This window comes from Aythya ferina (assembly GCF_964211825.1).
Source record: "Aythya ferina genome assembly, chromosome: 7".
In the NCBI taxonomy this organism is placed as follows: domain Eukaryota; kingdom Metazoa; phylum Chordata; class Aves; order Anseriformes; family Anatidae; genus Aythya; species Aythya ferina.
The window spans coordinates 10,552,134-10,572,084 of record NC_140302.1 but is presented as its reverse complement, the minus strand read 5'-3'; the positions used below and the strand labels follow the sequence as shown (position 1 = coordinate 10,572,084).

The window sequence follows — 19,951 nt, the reverse complement described above, 5'->3', positions numbered from 1 at the left end:
CAAGTTTGTTGCCAGAATGAAAATGAAAAGAAAGAATCAATAGTGTAAACAAAACTGCACCAGACGTGTAGCAATGCACATGGAGAATGAGGGCTTGCCTACAAGAACTGACCTTTCTAAGAGGCTTAATGTCCCATGTGAGTTTGTCTTGGTGTTCTGGAAAGATCATTGTTTCCATAATTTTCACTAAACAAAATAGTCTGAATCTAAACAGTTTACTATTTTTCAGCACTGTTTTCTGTGGTTGTATTTTTGTTGGTTTGGATTTGTTTGTATAGGTATAATTTGAATGCTTGATGGAGTTTATTTTCTGTAACCTTAATTCCTTAGCTGGGTAATCTATGAATATCCACGTCAGTTTATATTTTGTTTTTTTTACCTGAAAAGTTTTCTTGGATGCTTATTAAATGAGGAGTCCTCTCCCTAGTGTTTATTTCAATAGAATGTAATTAAGGTGATCTATTTCACAAGGAATGTATGAATATCTGTGAATAAAGAGACATATAATTTCACTCACATTTTAGATTATCTTGGAAGTTTGTTTCAGTATGTAAATACATGTGTTCATAGTTTGATGCACATATATAGCTAAGCAGAAGTAATTTTCAGTTCTCTTTTTTGCCCATTGAATTTCATCAGTGTCCTGTTCTGTGAGAACAATAGTGCTTAGCAAAACTCAGCTATAACCCTCTGGTTTATTGTGTTAGATTTAAAGGCCCTATTCTGTACCCCTCAGCTAGAGGAGATCTCAGCTATATGCATTTAGAGCAATGGTGGGGTTAAATCATAGCAATGAGTAGACCATGAAAGTTTGCAAAGAGATGCAGATGAAATTTCCATCAATAGGATGGTGATATTTGCTTTTGTTTTTGTTTAGCATTTTTTCTTAAAAAAAAAAAAAAAAAAAGTGGAAGACTAGAGAATGGAAAAATGCTAAACTGATTATATTTTAAGATGTTGGAGACAAAAAATGGTGGAGTCCAATACACAAACACGGATTTAAAGGATGTAAAAAATGAACAAAGCTTTCTAAGAAATGGAGTATAGTTAATCAATAACTAGTTATTTAAATACGCACTATACAGAATAAACAAAAAAGTAAAGAAAGCATTGATCAGTATGTGTTGAAAACCAGTGATGGGGATTAAGCAGACTATACAAGAGACTTAAATCTTCACCTAGTTGTTTGAGCAAGATAATATTGTCCAGTCTCTGAAGTGCTTTTATCTTGGTAAAATATATTCTAAAGCATCTTTAACAAGACAATGATAGCTAGTCAGGACTGACAAAAGGTCATAGCTGCATGAAACTCACCATTTCTTGACAAAGTCACAAAAGAAATAAAGTTTTTAATGAATACCTAGGTTAACAGAAAAAGAAATTTGAGCTTTTTGTCACAATTTATATCAATTTCTTTTAACCCAAATGTATGTTTGTTTTAATGATAGGTAATGTCTAAGTAACATCACAGTTTATAAGTACATATGTTTTATTTGCGATTTTAGGCAGAAGGTGTTGATATTGGTATTCAGTCAGAATAGATGAGCAATTACAGAACTGAACAATTATTTAATGATTTGCAGTGTGATCCACCTCAACATTTCATGATTCAAAACTTGCAAGTTTTTTTTGCAGTCTTTTGTGTACTGTAATGGAAATGGAAGGGGGATAACTGTGTTCAGAAAGGCTATTAAAAACAAACAAAAAAAGAAACAAGAAACCCCAGACATTTAGTTCACTACCAATAAGGATTTACTGTCTAGATCCAAATTTTGTTCATGTAGTGAGGAATGGGACTAAAGCTCTATTGGAATCAGATTTGTTGATATGTTATCAGGAATGTTCTGAATTATTGCATTGCTCTTTGAGAGAGCAAGTAAAGAAGTAGCTAAGAAACAAAGATTTGGTACTTGTAATTTTATTTGAAATAGCTTATGAAGTGGAACTGGCCCTTCTATTAGAGACAAATGAATAAGATTCCAAGTGTTTCCTAACAGTACTGGGGTAGTCTGTATATTTTTTCTTGAGAAATTAATAATTAGTACTGATCAGGAAACTGTACATAGTATTCAGTCAGAGTAATAAAGAAAGTTGGTATTAGACTGACATTCCAATTAGGTGCTAATTTTTTCAATATTTGCCCAGATAGACCTTGATGTTGCCTTACATTCTTTTCTTCTTAAAAAACTGAGCCTTACGAACCTAGAACTTGGAGTTACTGTCACCTACTTGACACATGAGTCTGGTATTCTTGTTAACAGGGGTCTGCACTGAAGATCTCTGACCTAGAGAGGAAATGTAGTTTTATCAGTGTACAGTGTTTATGCTGTGCTTTGATAATCTGACATGTTGGTTTTCCACCTCAAACATATGAATAAAAAGATTATTTTATATGTTGTATGTTTGGAGACAGATTATGATACAATCTATTTAGCATGATAGCACTTCAGACTAAACAAGGAGCTGAAATAATAAAAATAAAATATAACACGGAGCTGTTGATAAATTCAGTGTGTGAAACTCCAGTTGCCTATCCGTTTCTGTCTGCTGTCATGAATGAGTGTTTTCTCTTTTTTTTTTAGCTTTTTCTTTTTTTTAACTTCCATTCTGTTCCTGTTTTGAAATTAATTAGAAGATGATGAGATGTATTAAGGAAATTACTTCAAAAACTAGAGATTCCCATGAAAGCAACGTCTGATGCATTGTAGCATAGCATTCCTTGGATTCCATCCAAGTTGATTTTTTTTTTTTTTTCACTGTGGTATGTTGTGCATTAGCTCCAAATACAGGGAATGACATGGGAGCAAGACATTGTAATCACCATTCTTTGAAAATAAAACATGCATTTTTTTCGTAGCAGAAAATGAACTGAGTCTTATGGGACCTTCCGAGAGCTCTGATGGATCTTGCCTTAAGCCAGTAAAACTCCATGGTTGCAGCGCTTTTTATTCTATTGACAGTGGAGCTGGAAAAAAACATTTAGGGCAGAGAAAATATTAAATTTTCCTGGGTTTTATGGTTATGTATCTTTTAACGTGTTTGGGAACCATTTTCTAAAACTTTTCTAGGAGACCACAGCTCTATGAATTTTATCTAGATGAGAGGTTCAGAGAAGCATCCATTCTGTTGAGGATCTGGCCGACTTAGACCTCCAAAATTTCACGTTTGTCCATCAAAGCATGAAAAAGCATGTGAAAGCATGTTGTGCTGAAATCTACTCTTCACAAATACTGTTTTCTGATGCCTTCATAATTCTCAATTTTGTTGTTCACAGAGAGTGAAGAAGTGTACCAGCGCCAAGTGCTGTCTATTTCCTGTATTGTCTTTGGCATAGTCGTAGTGGGCATGCTTTGTGCAGCGTTCTACTTCAAAACAAAGTAAGAGCCTTTGTCTAGTGTGTTCTTTTCTTTTTTCTTTTTTTTTCTTTTTTTTTTTCTTTTTTTTTTAATATATTTTTTAGCTTTTGTCTTTTTTTTACGGCTTTCCACTTCAGTTTTTTCCCTCTTTTTGAAGCAGTCATTATTTCTTGACAGGCTAGAACAGTTCTCCATGGGTAGATTATGTAAATCAAAAACTGGTAACAACAACAACAAAAAAAGTAAATAGAAGTATTACATGTTCTTCTTTCTATTTTCTGATAGCAGGAAAGAAGCGATTGTGACCTTTCCAGTTCTTTTTCTTGACAATAATAATTTTGTGCCTTTTATTATCAGCACGATAATCACTTCCTAATTTTGACAATAAAGGGTTTTTGCATTTAGTTTCATATTCCTTAATGTCCCTCTTGTTTCTGTATGCTGGGAATAAAGGTAAAAGTTAGAAATGCATGAACATATAAGTTTTCTGTAGATAACTATAACCTTTAGCTAATAGTGGTAAGCTGCTGATCAAAGTTGTGTAACTGAGTATCTCTAATGCACAAGAACATTGAACTATAAAATAAGATGGAATCATGTAGTGTACTAAACAATTTTCAAGTGATATACTTTCTATTCTGTTTTGTTTATCTCTGCAACTGAACATTCTTTTTTAATATTTATTCTTTTGTGTATAATTTGAGTTGCACAAACGTCATAGCAATTACATGACATGCATGCCAATGCCACTGTATTTATAAATATTTTCTGTATGATTGTCATTCCTCATTCCTGTTCCAATGGGAGCTAATGAGAGAATGCATATCAATATAAATTAATGTAAAAATATTAATAATATAAAATAACCTGTATGAAGTTAGTCATGGTGAGCATTTGACTGAGCATCAAAAATGTGGAGGTTTCCACTATTTAAAAGCTTGGGTGTTTATCTGAATCCCCAAACGCCACTCACCACCCTGTTTCTATTTTAAATTTATTCTAATGGGTAGGAAATGAGATGCTACTATCAGAAGCATTTATCATACTACTATGATGAGAGGTACTGCCAAAAAAATGTTTTGGCATTTCTATCAAGAAAAGGAAAAAAAAAAAAAAAAAAAACACACTGGAAAAGTCACCAAGCCTTTTTTTTCACCCTTCTCTTCAAATCTCAGTGGTACATGTTCTGTTTAAACTCTCTTACCTGTTCTGTCTTGAGGGATTTCATTTAGTCGTTCTTTCGACAATGACATTAGCTAGGAGAGTGCTGTTGCAGGACAGTTTCTCTCGGTTGCAGTTTAAATTGTGAGCAGGGACAGCCATATTTCCATATAATTAGAAATGTCATTATTTATTTTAGATTTGCAGAAGAATGAAAGAGAGAAAGAATAAGGTGTTCCTGTCCTTCCTGGAAAGGGATGAGTTTTTTTGCTGATGAATTCAGGAAAAGCAGACTGGGAATGCCAGTTGGAAGAACATACCATCAACAACTGAGCATACTGTGAATAAAATGTCCCTCTCGTCAATTTTCTTTTAGCTGTGTTCCTCTTGGTTTTGCAGTGTTCTAGGGAATAGTGAAGAGCTGGGTTGGAACAGCCTTCCAAATACCAGTTTTGATGAGGTGGTAGGGAGAGCTATTTTTAAAAATAATGAGTAGAAATAATCCTTCAAAAATGCACTCACAGGACTGTCGTGGTTCATATTTTGGGTTTCTTCTTTTTACTATTATTTTTTTTTTTATCTGCATTATAAATATTATAGCTAAGAGTTACTAAGAAGAGTTGAAGTGTGCTTACGCCCAATTCTGGGATCTGAAGTTTGAAGAGTATTGAGAAAATGGGCACCTCGGTTCTGTCATGAGATCTTTTCAAACATGTGAAGCACAGCAATTTTAAGATGCTAATCCCTACGTCCCTGGCTGCGGTTCCATCTGACAACCTGTCCAAAAAGTAAATGTCTTGATTGGCCTGACAATACTACCTTCATGGAAAGTTTCAACAAGTGTTCTCCATATCAGAATCCATGAAGATCATGAGCACTGGCAGGCAAGTAAGGTAGTAGGGTTTGCCCAGTCCAAGGCAGCAGGTGGAGAAGCTGTGGATATGTAGAAATAGCTGGAGATGACAGAAGTTAAAGAAGATTGAAGTAACACTGCAACATCTCTTGCCTTTGAAGAGATATTCCTAAATGCTCTCACTGCTGGTGAGATTTTGTTCCCTATATTTCCCCCTTTTGTCATTAGCTCCATTCCCTCAAAATCCTAGGAGATGCACTGTAGCCATACATCCATCTGCATGTTGGTTTTGTGCCACTGCCTTGACTCAAACTTCAGCAGGTGACCAGTTATTCCATGGTTCTCTTAGAGGCTCAATACCAGGCTCACCTTCACTATGGGTTGCACTGGGACAGTTCCCAGTCATTGGACACTAAGGGAAGCATTTTGCTTGTCCCTCTTGATCTGCTCACCCATGTGAAGCTCATGGCCCACATAAGCTTGGTTGTATAGAGACCACATAAGACAATATTGTATCTTTGACATTGCCCAGTGTCTTAAGGGTGTAAAAAACTGCAAATGTAAAATGAATCAACCCTTATCATGTGTTAGCAGCATTTAATCAACAGATTTTCAGGACTTTTTCATCAGGCAGAGGTATCTTCATCATGCTTACAAGTTATCAAAGCATCCCTCCTGTGTGGAGGATAATCTTTGGGCTTAACTTGATATATCAAACAGTAAAATATTACTAACAGAATGTTGTATGGTCCAGGGGGAAAGATGTTTATATGAAGAAACTGACTCTGTTTTTCTTAGTCTAACAATTGTGAAATACCTGCTGCTAGAAATATGCAATTCCCTATGCATCGTTGTATTAAAAAGTCCTTCTTTTTGGAATATATTCGATCTGAGGAAGTTCAGATCTTTAATTAAACACTATGACCTTCCAATTATTCCTTTCAGAGTAATCAAGAAAGTAAGTGTTAGCAACAGAGGGGAGAGCACAGTAAAAAGAAAATGTGCTGCTCTTTACAGCTGGATTTTATAGATGACTGGTGACTTTATTTTCTTGCTGAGATAACACTTTATTGCAGAGTGTCTGTAAAGTAGAAGACATAAGGATCATTTGTTTTGAAAACAAATATATAAATATATTAATAACTTTGAATTATTAATAATTTCTGGTTTTATAACTGTGCATCCTGTTTTTTGGCAAAATGAATATGCATTAACCTAATATTAATGTTAGGTTGCATAAAAATTAAGTGAAACTAATTATTAGATTGTTTTTCTCAGTAAATTCCATTCTGAAATCTCAATTGTAATGTTGAAAAATACAGCAATGAAGTACTGAATATTCCAGTTAACTTTCGTGTGTTTATAAATGCAGAAAGAACTCAAAACCCATATTTTCCAAATAAACCCAAATTAGAGTTCCAAGATTGCATCATTTTTTTTTCCTGATTAAATTCTAAGATTATTGTATGTGCAGAAGAGATTCCCAAAGTCCAGTGCTCAATCATACATACTCTAGAGCTGCTGTCATGAATTTCCTCTGGAATTTTATGAAAATGATCATGTCATGATGCTTTCAGCAGCAAATCATCAGAACTTTTTCAAAATTTTAGTGAAGCCTTTTTGCTAGAATTTCAAATTCAGAATGGAGAAAACATTGTTTGTTTTTCCTTTATTTCTTATCTACGCTTCCTTGAAATCACTTACTTCCTCCTGAAATTTGGCTCGGCACCGATTGCTGTCCAAAAGCTGTGTGCAGCATAGCAAAGCAGTGCTGCTGCTGGCCAGTGTATGCAAGACACTAGGTCAAGTCTAACGCTACTAGCAGAAATGTTTGACACTTTTTATAACCAATAGGGGTGAATGCCTGCTGTGTTTTCCAAAATCTCTTTCCAAGTTCAAGTAAAATGTTTTTTTAATATTCAGGCCCACATGCAAGCTATTGTTAAATATGCAATAAATTATCTTTCTTTCAAAAATCTGCACTAAAACAACTAGCATGCTATCATAGTAAGTTGAGTATAAAAGACATTTTAAACAGAGAAGCGCTTTTTTTTTTTTTTTTTTTTTTTTTTTCTTTTCCTTTCTTAAGACTCTCCGGAAAATGACCATTGCATTGAAATATTAGACTACTCAATTAGGCCAGCTGCTTAATCCAATGCAATGAAGTTTTGAACAGAGAGAACCATGGTTATATAAATATCATAGCTAATAGTAGTAGTTCAAACTAGCTCTTCCTTACATGAATTTTATTTCTCTCTGCAGGAAACAAACAAAGCAAATTCATGAACAGCTGAAAGAAACACAGAACAGGAAAACCTACAGCCTAAATGCTTCCAGCATGATGGCAAAGTCAGAGTGTATGGCACAAAGCCGAGTCCAGCTGCAAAATGTAAGTAATCCTGCCAGCTACAACACTTAATAGCCTGGCTGTGTTCCTGCTGCTGATGGCAGCACATCGTCATGTTGCTGTTAGCATCTGAGCAATGGGAACAAGAATTCTCACCTCTTTCATAAAATGTTTTCTATCAGGCCTGTTAATAGAAAACACCAAGCAGGGATTTTTTTTTATTTATTTTTTGTAAGTTACTTTGATGGGCCCTGGGGTATTTTGTTCATGTAATAAACCACGCTGAGCCCCCTAGTTTTGCATCCAGCACTGGAAATTACTGTTGGAAAATACCTTAGCTCATAAATATAGTTTATACGTGAAGTGGAGGACTTTCATCTTGAGTGACTTTGAGTTTTCCTGTACAACATGTTAATGAACCTGCGTGAAACTCGTCACAGTTAATTCAGAGAAAAAATCAAAATCTGGACTTAAATTTGTACAGGTTAACTAGTGCCCAAGGAAGACAGTGCAGATGGTATCATTTGGCTGGGTCTTGAGTTAAATAAAGGGATTTTTGATACTAGAAAGAGATTGGTTTGTCCAAACTAAGTTCAAAGTGTATTTAGCCACGTTTTCAATAAAGTTATTTGTAAATTAATACAATCCCACAATAATGAGATGCATAAAGTGCATGAAACAAGGACCTTGAAGACAGCTAATTTATTTAGCCCTTGATACAAATTCCTTTCCAATGCATGCTGTTCTCTTCCCCTCATTCATACACTGAATGTGTATGAATGCTGATCCTTTTTTTTTTCTGAACAAAGCCTTTAAAACAATGGATAATGATCTTGATAGCAAGACCAAAATTAGAATATTTTAATAATTAGAATAAGTTATAATTATACTTTATAATATAAAAAAGTGAGCACTCATGCTCGTTTAGCCACAGATATCTCAAATCCAGGTTTACATCATTTACATCAAATGAATGCCTTTTTAACCAGTTGGAGTAAGCAGAGCCCCCATGCTGTGACAGAAGAGCTGTTAAAGCACTGCTTGTGCTCACGAGCAGTTTTGTTTCGTAGAAGCACCCTTGCAGTCATCGTATGTTTTGTGATTCAGGAAAAATGCACCCTTTCAAGTAGAAAGATAATTTCACTAAAATAGCACAGTGACAGTTTAGGGAACCTTCTGCAGTTCTTTAACTTTCATTCAGTCATAGTTTACTTCTTGCCCCTAAAACGAGCTGTTGGGAGTGTTATTAGGTTGTGATGGTATCAACAGAAGGTAAAGTTGTAAAGAGCTTTTGTTGTAAAGAGCTTTTGTGATCCTTTTGTTCTAACATACAAGGTAGGTCTTCGTTAGCACTAAGAATATATTCTCAGGCATTTTTCACTAATTCAGTGCAGTATTTTTTCAACCAAACATCACAAAGAACTACTTGGTATCTTCTGAGCATCCAGCAAACACATCGACAAGCTTTATTTAAGCCTTTTTCTTTTGCCATAACAATAGTTATAATGGCTGAAGCAGCAGTCTGTGGATTCCAAATATTAGAGATTGAAAACAATTGTTATTCTTTATTATTTTAAGCCACATTTGCTTTTCAGCTTTTAATGCTGTTCAGACTGCAGTTCTCAGTGCTGGTAATTAACACCGCTTTCTAGTTCCCGTGGCAGCTAGCAGGGAGCAGTTTTATTCTTGCCATTAGTGCATTTTCCTTTGGGGAGCAAAAATACTAAGGAAGAAATGCAGAATGACCTTGTGCGGCATGTAGAGTAACAGTGCAGGACAATAATGATTTCTATTGTTAGAAAGATTTTAGTGCAGGAATGCATGTAGGCAGTTCATTAAATATTTACAGAACTTGGCAGATTGGAGGAAAAAAAAAGGGGGGGGGGGGGGGGGGGGGGAGGGAGGAAGAGCAGAAAAGAGCTTTGAAATGGGTCTGAGTGGCTCCCCATCAGAGACCAGAGATCTGCCCTGTGTGTATCTGCAGCTTGAAAAGGAGACAAGGCTCTGGTGAGGGGAGGAGAGCTTTCCCTTGGCTCAAACCTGAGCAGGTGCTGCAGTCACTCTGGGTATGATCTCCATGAGGATCATCTGCAGCTCCCCACCATGGGGAGAAATCTTGGTTCTTTTTATTCCCAAGAGCCAAGAGAAACTTAAACAAATTAAAGTTATTTTCTGGATGCTAGTCATCCAGTTAGGCGTTGTTTGGGTTTATGAAATCCTGGAATTCTTTTCCTTTTCTGTTCTATATGGTCTTCTAAAATGGGTAATCTGTCTTGCTTGTATACTGCCATTCTCTTTCCCTAAAAGTTTCTCCTTTTTTTTTTTTTCCCTCCTATGCATGATGGACCTGGTGATGCTTCCATATTTTTTTTCACCTTGCTTTCTATTCTCCTCTGTATTAGTGTAGACCTAAAAACATTTCTTATTCTTGATGAATATTCTGATGCCTATTCTGAAAGAGCTTTCACATTTACACTCAGAGTCTGCTACATTTACTAATAGGTGCATAGGTCTTTTCAAATGCTGTGTTGCCCTAGGAAGAAGTTGTACATAGTTCCTGAGACCCAGGGAATAGCAGATAGTTTTTCAAGTGGTTTGGGGTTTTAAAGAGCTTGACCAATTTCAAGGGAGTACTTTTTCTCCTCATAATTCCTTTCTTCCCTTTTAACCTTGACTGGACTTCAGGAGGAAAAAAAAAAAAAAAAGTTATTTAGTTGGAAAGCCCGTTTTGAATCTTTTAAATGAGAAGCTATGTAAATGTATCAAAATTGTCGTTAAAAGAAAAAAAAAAAAAAAAAAAAAACACAACATGCAACCCACATTTTGTTTTTGAATGAAGTATTGAAATTATAAATTTCCACTTTATTCTAGCCTAATTCATTTTGCTTGCAGCTGTTTTGATTGCTGCAGAAGGAAAAGGAAAGAATTTTGGACCTGAGTCCCTGTGATATCCCACCTCTGCCAATTAAAGCTTCTTTGCAGTGGTGTGATTATGAAAATCACATAGAGGGTTAAAAGATCCAAATGTTTGATTTTAAAACACTCTTCAATTCTCCTGCTGCATCCTAAGCTAAGGGCTACCTTGTTGGGAATCCTTATTTCAAAGGGCAATATTTAAGAAAAGAATTGGAAGAGCAGGACATTCCTCCATTCCATCCATATGGAAATATTGGTCTTTTAGTTTTTTTTAAGAAGACTGGATATTCAATTTTTTATTTTTATTTTTAAAGGGGGACATTCAGGGGAAAAAAAAAATGACCAGGCTTTTTAGAACTCCCTTAATTTAAGAAGTTGCTTTTTAATTTTTTTTTTCTCCTTCCTTTTCTGTGATAATCAGAATAAATACAAGAGAGGGAGAACAGCCACATTGTGGCATTCTACAGGTCAGGCACCATGAGTAGGAATAACAAAGCCTCTGGTGTTGCAGCCTTAGGTAGCCCCCTACTACAAGGAGATACAGACTTGGCTTTACACTCCTGTTCATTATTCTTTTTGTTGAAAGCATTCCCAGAAAGTCTTTGAAGAGCAGCAAACATAAAAACTCTTAAAGCTCTGCAGCAACTGTGCTTCAAGAGCTCTGGTAAATACTAACAGATTATCATTCCGATTTTTGGACCCTCTAAAAATATCCTAAATGAATGATGCCAGCATACAGCACTGTAATAAAGTTGGGAAAGAATAGGTCCACCTGGCATGCAGCAGAGAATAGGTTTGCTGCAGCGATCAGGGACTTAAACCCAGGCCCAGGCTGTGCACCATGCCTCTGCCAAGTATGAACCAGACAACAGGTCAAGCCATCTTTTACCAGTATAGTCATTCTTAGCACAGAGGTACTCCAAGCACATTCACATCAAACATCTGGCATTGGCACACAAGCTAGATAATACATGTACAGTGTAAGTATAGATGAAGCAAAAGGTTTCCAAGGAGTTTGAGTCTGCCATTCCATCAATTACAACTAGCTTGAAATACTGGAGTGGGGTGGGGTGCAAAGCAGCAGGCTTGCCACACCTCCATTCCTTCTGTGATTTTGAGAGTTGTCATGGCCTTTTTCACCCTTGTGGATTTTAATACCTTCTCCCATGGTAGTAAGTGGATCTATTAATTCCCCATCACTTTCCCTCTGAGGTGCCTAATATGCTTTTCATGCTGTAGTGTATGGTTTCACTTTTCACTACACTTGTTTCTAACAGCTTGCAGTCATTGGGTAGAGGTTTCTGATATCCTTATAGCAAGAGGACAAAATGCTTTTTTTGTGCTTTGTTGCCTTTTGCTGATAGTAAAATATATATATATATATATATATATATATTAGTCACTATGATAGAAATGCAATTAATATCAGTTGAACACCAGACAGAAACATTTAACTCTTTTAAAAAATCACTGAGTGTTTTTGCCTGAGTTATGATGTGATTTATTAGCAGAGATCAAGAATAAATTTCCTATTTCAATAACTTGTGACAACCTTGGAAGAACCGCCAAAATAGACAAACTTGAATTTACTGACCTCTGTATAGAGCATTGGCAACAGAGCACATAACATATGGGAACAGCTGTAAGGATGTTAAATATTCCAGCTGACAGGTTGGTTCTGCAATGCCAACCCATTGAGAAAAGGCTCTTCACCTCTCTGAGGAATGCTCTCTGAATGTAATTTAAAGCTGAACCCCCTCTGCCTTCTCAGTCCTTTTTGAATTGGCATCCCCACATCACCTCTCTTTCAATGTTGTGTGCATATATTGACTTTATTATTATTATCATTATTATTATCATTATTATTATCATTATTGTTATCATTATTATTATCATTTGAGGGAAAATCAAGGAGGAAGAGAGAAGAAAAGCTGGAGGGGCTGAGCTGCTGTTTTGCAGAAGCCTAGGACAACAGTGTCTAGCTATTCTGTAGCACCTGTAGCATTTGTCACCTATGGATCCTAAATTTTAGAAGTAGTCCAAGATGTAGAGCAGGGAAATGATGTGCTCACAGTGGTACAGCAGGTCAGAGGCAGAGGCTGATTTCTTGCTTCCCTGCCCAGGCTGTCATTGCAGACTTGTTTAGCTTTAACTAGCAGGGGCTGGAATTTTATTGTCAAAGAGTTTGAGTAATTGTACATAACAGATGATTTTCTCCATGAAACCGTGAAAAATTGAAAATTTGCAAAACGTTTTATTTTTAAATGCTATCATTATTCTTTAATTTATTTAGCCATATGCATCAGCATTTCTCAGTAATTGCTCAAACAAGCACAAATAATTAACCAAGAAGACAATAAAACCGTTACAAATAATAATACAGATAAGCTTTCAGTGATGCTTCCAACCTCCTGGAACTGTCCTTTGAAAGTGTTTCACAGCTTATTCTCCACAGTGGCTGTGTGCTTGGCAGCTCAGGATGGGCAGCCTGGATGAGAACTGGGCTTTGGGACAGTGGGACAGTCTCCACCAAGATACTGATGGGTAGTGATCCCCTACCCTGTTTCTGGGAGCAATGACTGATGCTGCTGTACACATATACTTCTCCCAGAAACCTGAAGATGTTTTCATCCGGGGTGAAGGTCTCAGAGAAGGGATGTGGCATTTACAGTTAAACTACAGAAGAGTAAACCCAACTGTGTTTAAGTCTATGGATGATGTGTGATACGTCCAAATAAATCCAATTGCATCGATTGTTCAAATTCTCCATATATTTGCACCCTTAGTTCAAATTGTGATTCACCTTATCATTGTAATCAACATTATAGCTGTTGTGGTAATTGGTAAGTGGTGTTTCTGAAAAATGATTAAGTGAAATGGTTAGCGGGAAAGAGCCACCTGTACCTGGGCAGTGGTGGGTGTTGGATATCTGGGGCTGTTTGCTAGTCAGAACCAGCTCACGGGGGTCCTGTTTTTCCTCAGATGTAATGAAGAAAGACTCTGTATGCGATCCTTCCAGCCCACATCCACTCTAACTGTGGATGTGGCAAAAGACATAGCTCATCGCAACGTACCCTCTGTGCTGGACTTCATAATCATGGTCCTATAAGCCATTTGAACCTTAAATTTAATATTATGAACAAACACGAAAAAGAAGAGAAACAGCTTCCTGGTGCTAACAACCCATCTTTCACATAGCCTGAATTGATTTATTCAGGTCAGCAATCAGTGTCACTTCTGCAGCTGGCAGAATAACTATTGAAGTTTAAAACTTTCACAGACGTGAGCACCTTAGAAGTCATACTTCTGTCTGAATACTTTATCTATAATGGTTACAAGTGACAACTAAGATCATAGTAGCTGAAAGAAATATGAGTGGAATATGTTTCCTCTTATTATTTTGGTTGTGTTTACTTTGTGCACAGCAACATTTTGCATATTGCCACCTTGCTCTCAAAAGCATGTAAGCAGTTATTTTGGCCCTGTTTCTGTGGATATTTAACCCAACAGAAAAAGGGAGAAGAGCTCAGGAGAAAAAATTGGAGATGTTATTTTATCAGTAGAAACTGGTAAACTGGTCATGAGCAGTTTGAGTAGGTGTGCTGAAATTGCATTTAACCCAGTTAAAAGAGAGTAATCATGCCATTCTTTATGATTTTGCTGAACTCATGAGAAATGTAGATAAGAATAAATGGGAATCAGAAAATAATTATATATTTTTAAGTTCTTCCTTCGTCTTATGTTAGACAACAAAGTAATTGTGAAAAAGATCTGTGCTGTGGCAGAAATCTTACTATCTTCTCCACTGTGATCTTTGTTTTGTTTTGTTTTTTAGTTTATGTTGTATTTTCTTTTTAAAATATTTAGTCATGTAATAGCATCCACAGTACCAGCTTATTGTAAAGATAACAAATATCTAGTACTAAAAATACAAATTCAATGCAGAGAGAAATAGATTAAAGAAAAATAGACCAATTATGTTTATTGCAGGTCATCACAACACAGCATAAAAACTCTGCAAGTGCAATATTTTCCATACCTCTGTGGAAATGTGGGTTAACCACTCATATCTCTGAGATACTGCCCAGTAACCACGAACAACACCGATTCTTCTTTCAAGCCAAAATGCAGCTTTGACTTCCTGGCTCTATTCAGGGTCAGAGACACAATTTTTTGCTGAATTTCCAGTTGAATCACAAAGCAGGAAGAAGAAAATCCATTCCTGTTCACGTCCAGTGTCTGCCTTACAGATCTTTGTGTCTCACTGTGTGCCCAGAGATTGCCCTACGCCTACAACTGTCACAAGAAGAATTATGTTTACACTGATATTACTAGCACAGATACTCCCAGGTCAAAAGTTTCAGGCGCAGATTTGTCCAAAAGGGATGTCTGGTGCTATAGATAGGATTCAAATGTTTTTCTTACTTATCTGATGATACAAAAGCTGTTTTGGTTTGGTTTTCATAGTTATGCATATTGATGAAAGCAATATTTGACTGAAATTACCAAAGGACACAAGGAGGTGCAGAACATCCTCTGAGATGTGTTTTGTGATCTCAGTCCTTGCATGGACAAACACAAAAGTAGGCTTTTATTCAAAGGGATCAGTCTTCCCTGTCATTGTGGGAAGATTAGTCAGTAATTCTGCTACCAATGCAGATATCAGTATTCTGCTGTGTAGAAGGTAGTGGGGATAACAAGTATCGGTGCTCTTTGCTTATGTAAATAGTGAATGGATTATTTGCAGTGCCTGATTTAATTTTAAAATGTATTTTAGCACTTCTAACCAATTTCAGTTCTGACTGAATAACATCAACAATGTATTTTGTTTTTTATGTATTAATTAATTTTGTTCTCTGTGCCACAGTACTCCAAACCAGATAGGCATCCTGGGCCTGTTCTGGACAAAGTTATGGAGTCTAGCTTTTCAGGCCCTCAGTCTTTCCCAGAGGCCTTGTCTCCTGACAGAGGAACCCAGCCCATCAAGCAACATAGGTAAGCAAATGGCTGTCTGATGGCAGGCTGCCGAGAGATGTTGCTGAACTGGTGATACACAGACAGGATTATTGTGCTCCAGGACTGGGAGATGTGCGGAACCATACGATACTAATAGAGCCTTAGCCTACTCATTAAGCAGATGTTCAAGCATTTTCTTATCTGTGGACATAAAAGGCATTAAAAGTGCTCACCAACTACGTTTTGCAAAGGTCCTAGAGGAAGCATTAAAAGACACCATCCCAGCTATAGAGACAGACCACCAAATGAAACAACTCTAGTTTGAGAAATCATTAAAAACAAGACTTTTCTTCTCAATGTTCCTGAAGTTAATGACTTATTCTCCAAAGAAAGGCATGCTTGAAAACTTACAGCCTTTCTCACTCTTTCTTTAAACAAATAGTACTTGAAATTAATAATGACTTATTTGTGAACATATGGTGGCTTTTGAAAACTACTCTTTACAAAATTTGGATGCACGTTTTTTCCAGGAGTAAAAGAAGAGGAATGTCAACCATCACTGGGTGGCATTTAGGTTAGAATTCTACTTTTAGCCTTTCTGTGTGAAAAACAGTGCAGATGCTTTGTTATAGGACTAGAAATCAAGCTTGTGATTGGTATAAGCAGTATGGTTGGGGGAATTGTAACAATAATGTGTTTCAGATGTCAGATTGAGATAGAAAGAAGGCTGAGAAAAATGAGATAAGAACTTTTTGGCTAGGTAATCTAAAAGGAAGGATTTATTAATTTTTAATTAAGGACAGCATTTTAAAGTTACTAAAAAATAGTATGGGATTGCATGAGGTAGTAATCTAACTTCTGTGGCATCTAATGTAAAGCCGAGACGGCACTTTCATTGCAGCCTCCCAGTCAGCTACATGTTCCTTCTTCTTTGAATGAAAAGAGAAGGAATAAAAAGCCTACCAAAATTCACCATATAAACTAGGAAAGGATATTTGGGTCCTATCTACATTTGACTTACTGAAGCCTTTAATTTGGCATGAAAAAGTAATGCCAACTTGTAATACCAGTAATATCATGTCAGATCCACTTATTAGGGCTTCTTCCTTATTCCACACAGATTTTTTATACACAATTAGTAATTTTACTAAGCATAAGATGAAATCTGTAACTATTGTCAGAATGCTTTCCACTTGAAGCTTTGGGGAGACTTTTTATCTCAATTTAGTCAAAAGGTGAAGTTTAAAGAAAAGACATTGACGTTCACTTATCTTTAATAACATTATTGCAACACTCAACCTTGAAATTATGTAGGTGATACATTACTACATTATTAAGCTAAAAAATGTGGAAATAAGGGCTAAAAATATTTCTTGTTTATGACTACTTCTTAAAATGAAAGCTGAATGACTCTGGATTCTGTTTTCCATAGGGAAAATAAAGAATAAGTCTCACAGAATTTACAGTGAATTAATGCAGAATTCCAAAGTACTTATTTTAACACCTCTACGCACCAAAATCTCTGTTTACTAAGGGAAAAATATATAGTTTTATACTTTCAGATATCAAGCACTGGACTAAATTAAGATTCTTTTCTTCAGAACTGCTTTTAAGATGTGGAATCACTAGCTTGATTTATATTCTTTTTGTAGTTCTGTAACTTAAGATTTATTATACAAGGGCCTCACTTTATAAAACATGCAACAGACTTCAACATGTCACTGACTTATAAGGCTATCTTTGATTTATGCATCATGTGAAAGCTTCCTAAGTTATTCAGTTTCTTTAGTTTCTAATTACTGTTCAGTATGAAATAGCTTTATTTCCCCCTCCATTTCATTTTTGTGATGTCCATCTATTAAATCACAATCTAGGTACAATTAGAACTTATTTATATATTCAAATAAGGCTAAACAATTAAACTTTTTTTTCTTTTTTTTTTCTTTTTTTTTTTTTTTTTTCTCTGAGATGCATTTTGTCCTAACCATCCCTTCATTTCATTCCACTGAGGTGTTTCATCCAAACTAAGCGGTGACATAGGCTTGAAGTGATACTAGCTTAAATTCTTAGGTCTCCCTAAGATGGACAATTAGAGAAAAATAGAGCAAGTGCAGTATCATGTCTTCAAAATTACATGAGCCTGGAAAAATTATAGCAGCTCTCCAGGTTCTCTATTTTACACTATTGTTAAACTATTACTGCTCTATTTCCGCTCAGTATGGAAATATTTTGTTCCATGACTAGAACTGTTTTCTCTGTTGGTGCTTCCAAGGGTATTAATGATGGGTGATTATTTCTTAAATCAGTAACTGTCTGTTCACAGTTTCTAAAACCAATGCAATTTTGGCCTGACAGTAAGACTATCGAGGTAGGAAATCATTCTGGGTTGCTGAAATTTGACTGACAGAGATCATCTGGTTATTTCACTCAGATTACTAGATAATAACAATTTTCTCACTCTGCCAACCTCAGTTGCATGCAAGGAATTACAATAGAGATGAAAGAGTTGAATCACCACTGCATCTTACTCCTAAAATATTTCCTGTCTTATGCACTGTTAATATTGTAGAATTTTACACCATCTGCTTACATATGTAAAACAATCCATAATATTCCTAGAACTGGAAAATAACAAGTATGTTTAATGAGTAAACTTACTCAGTATGCTCAGTTTCATCCCAGGTTATCTGTTGGTTTCACTAAGAAAAACCCCTTCTGTCTTTGTATCTAACTGATAGAAACAAATTACGGTTTTGTTAACTATCGGACCGATGTGTGATCCCTTTGAGTAGCAGTTTTCTTGGTAATTAGTCATACTGACTTTCCTTCATTGATTCATTCATCATTGATTTTAGAAGGATTCATTTCGGAGAATGCTTTGATGAAAGCCAAATGCAGCTTTCAGTTTAAAGCAGTTGTATTGTCTTGCAAAGGCACCAAAATACAAAAATCTTACTCCAAATTGTAAAATAATTTGTTGTTGCATTTTCAATGAATTTTAAACTCCATAAAAACCATGCTAAAACCATGTTTTAGTCTTAGCAAGCATTTTACTCTTTATGCTCTCTGTATAATTGATTCAGTTTACGTTAAATGGAATAGTAAATCTAAGCTATTATGTAAATAAAGTTATTGGATTAAAAAGAACAAATGCTGATAAACTAATGCAACCAAGGAAGCTTGAGAAGGGAGAAAGTATAAAGAATCTGGTACTTCACTCCCTCCTTTCCCTCCTCCTCCCCCCCCCCCCCCCCCCGTTTTCTGGAGAAGTTTACTTTTTAAAAGTAAACTTTTAAAAGTTTACTTTAAAAAAAATGGCATAAAGAGATTAGGGTGTAGGGGGGTAGGCAGAGAAACAAAATATCACAGAGAACAATAGGTCATGCTTGAAGGGAACGTTTCCAGAAAGCACTGAGATTTCAGGACTACTGGTGATTCTGTAAGTAATTAAGTGTTCCTGCTGTATGAGTACTAGACAGAAAGAAGCAAAGCTGATGGTGGGACAGAGGTTATATATGAAGCAGTTAGGGAAATTCTGGATGAATGTATTTAATTTTTCAGTTAGGATGATTGTTTGAGGACAATGGTAGAACAGAAGTAGAATAAAACATATGAAAATAGACGTTATTGACAGTCAAAAAGGAAATAAAATGCAGAAATCAATGCCCTTGAGTGAGAACATACTAAAGAAATTACTTAAAACTTAGGGTAAACATAGATAAGGATCTAGATATGAGGTAAAGAATAAATCAAATAGCCTTAAAGAGTTGAGTAATGCAGATAGATCAAAACTCTGCAATAATAAATACAAGGTCAGGCATTTGGGAACTAATAACAAAATTTTATCTGATATATTGAGAAACAAATGGGGAAGAAAAGGTTCAGTATATGCTACTCGGTGAAAGGATAAATAAGTCACAAAGTGACACAGATGTGCAAAAGGTAAATGGGATGGGAGGAAGTATTAGTTAAGACATTTCCATCAGAAAGTCAGAAATTTTAGAACTACTTCATGAGACACTGTTATCACCACATTTGAATATAGCATGAGAACACACCAGTATTATCTTGTGTATTTAAAATGGCCTCCTGATTAGTATGAGCTCAAATTGCTTGATGAGCTAATACAATAATACAAGGAATGAATAATCTGTGTTCCACAGAATGGATTAGAGAGTCTGTCTTGGTGTAGTAAATGAAGACTGAAAAAAGTATTTGGCAGCTGCTTATAAATACCTCAGAGAAAACATAAGGAGAAGTAAAAGACCAATTGAAAATGAAGGAGTATGGTGGCACAATGAAAAATATGTGTAGATTAGATGTTTTCCTAAAGTAATCTCTGGTGTCTTGTTACATGATTGC

General features: G+C 35.8%; 1 protein-coding gene across 3 annotated transcripts in view; it reads left to right on the top strand.

The window, feature by feature from the left end:
- The window catches only part of NRG3 (neuregulin 3), a gene marked incomplete at its 5' end in the record, with an annotated part of 417,127 nt that overhangs the window by 381,086 nt on the left and 16,090 nt on the right, over nt 1-19,951 (top strand). For 2 of the 3 annotated variants that reach the window (XM_084525355.1, XM_084525354.1), the window contains 3 exons: nt 3,275-3,377; nt 7,633-7,759; nt 15,501-15,628. In XM_084525355.1, coding sequence (XP_084381481.1) covers nt 3,275-3,377; nt 7,633-7,759; nt 15,501-15,628 — 358 coding nt within the window. The remainder of the gene's footprint in view (nt 1-3,274; nt 3,378-7,632; nt 7,760-15,500; nt 15,629-19,951) is intronic. The other variant, XM_084525356.1, reaches the window with a different exon arrangement.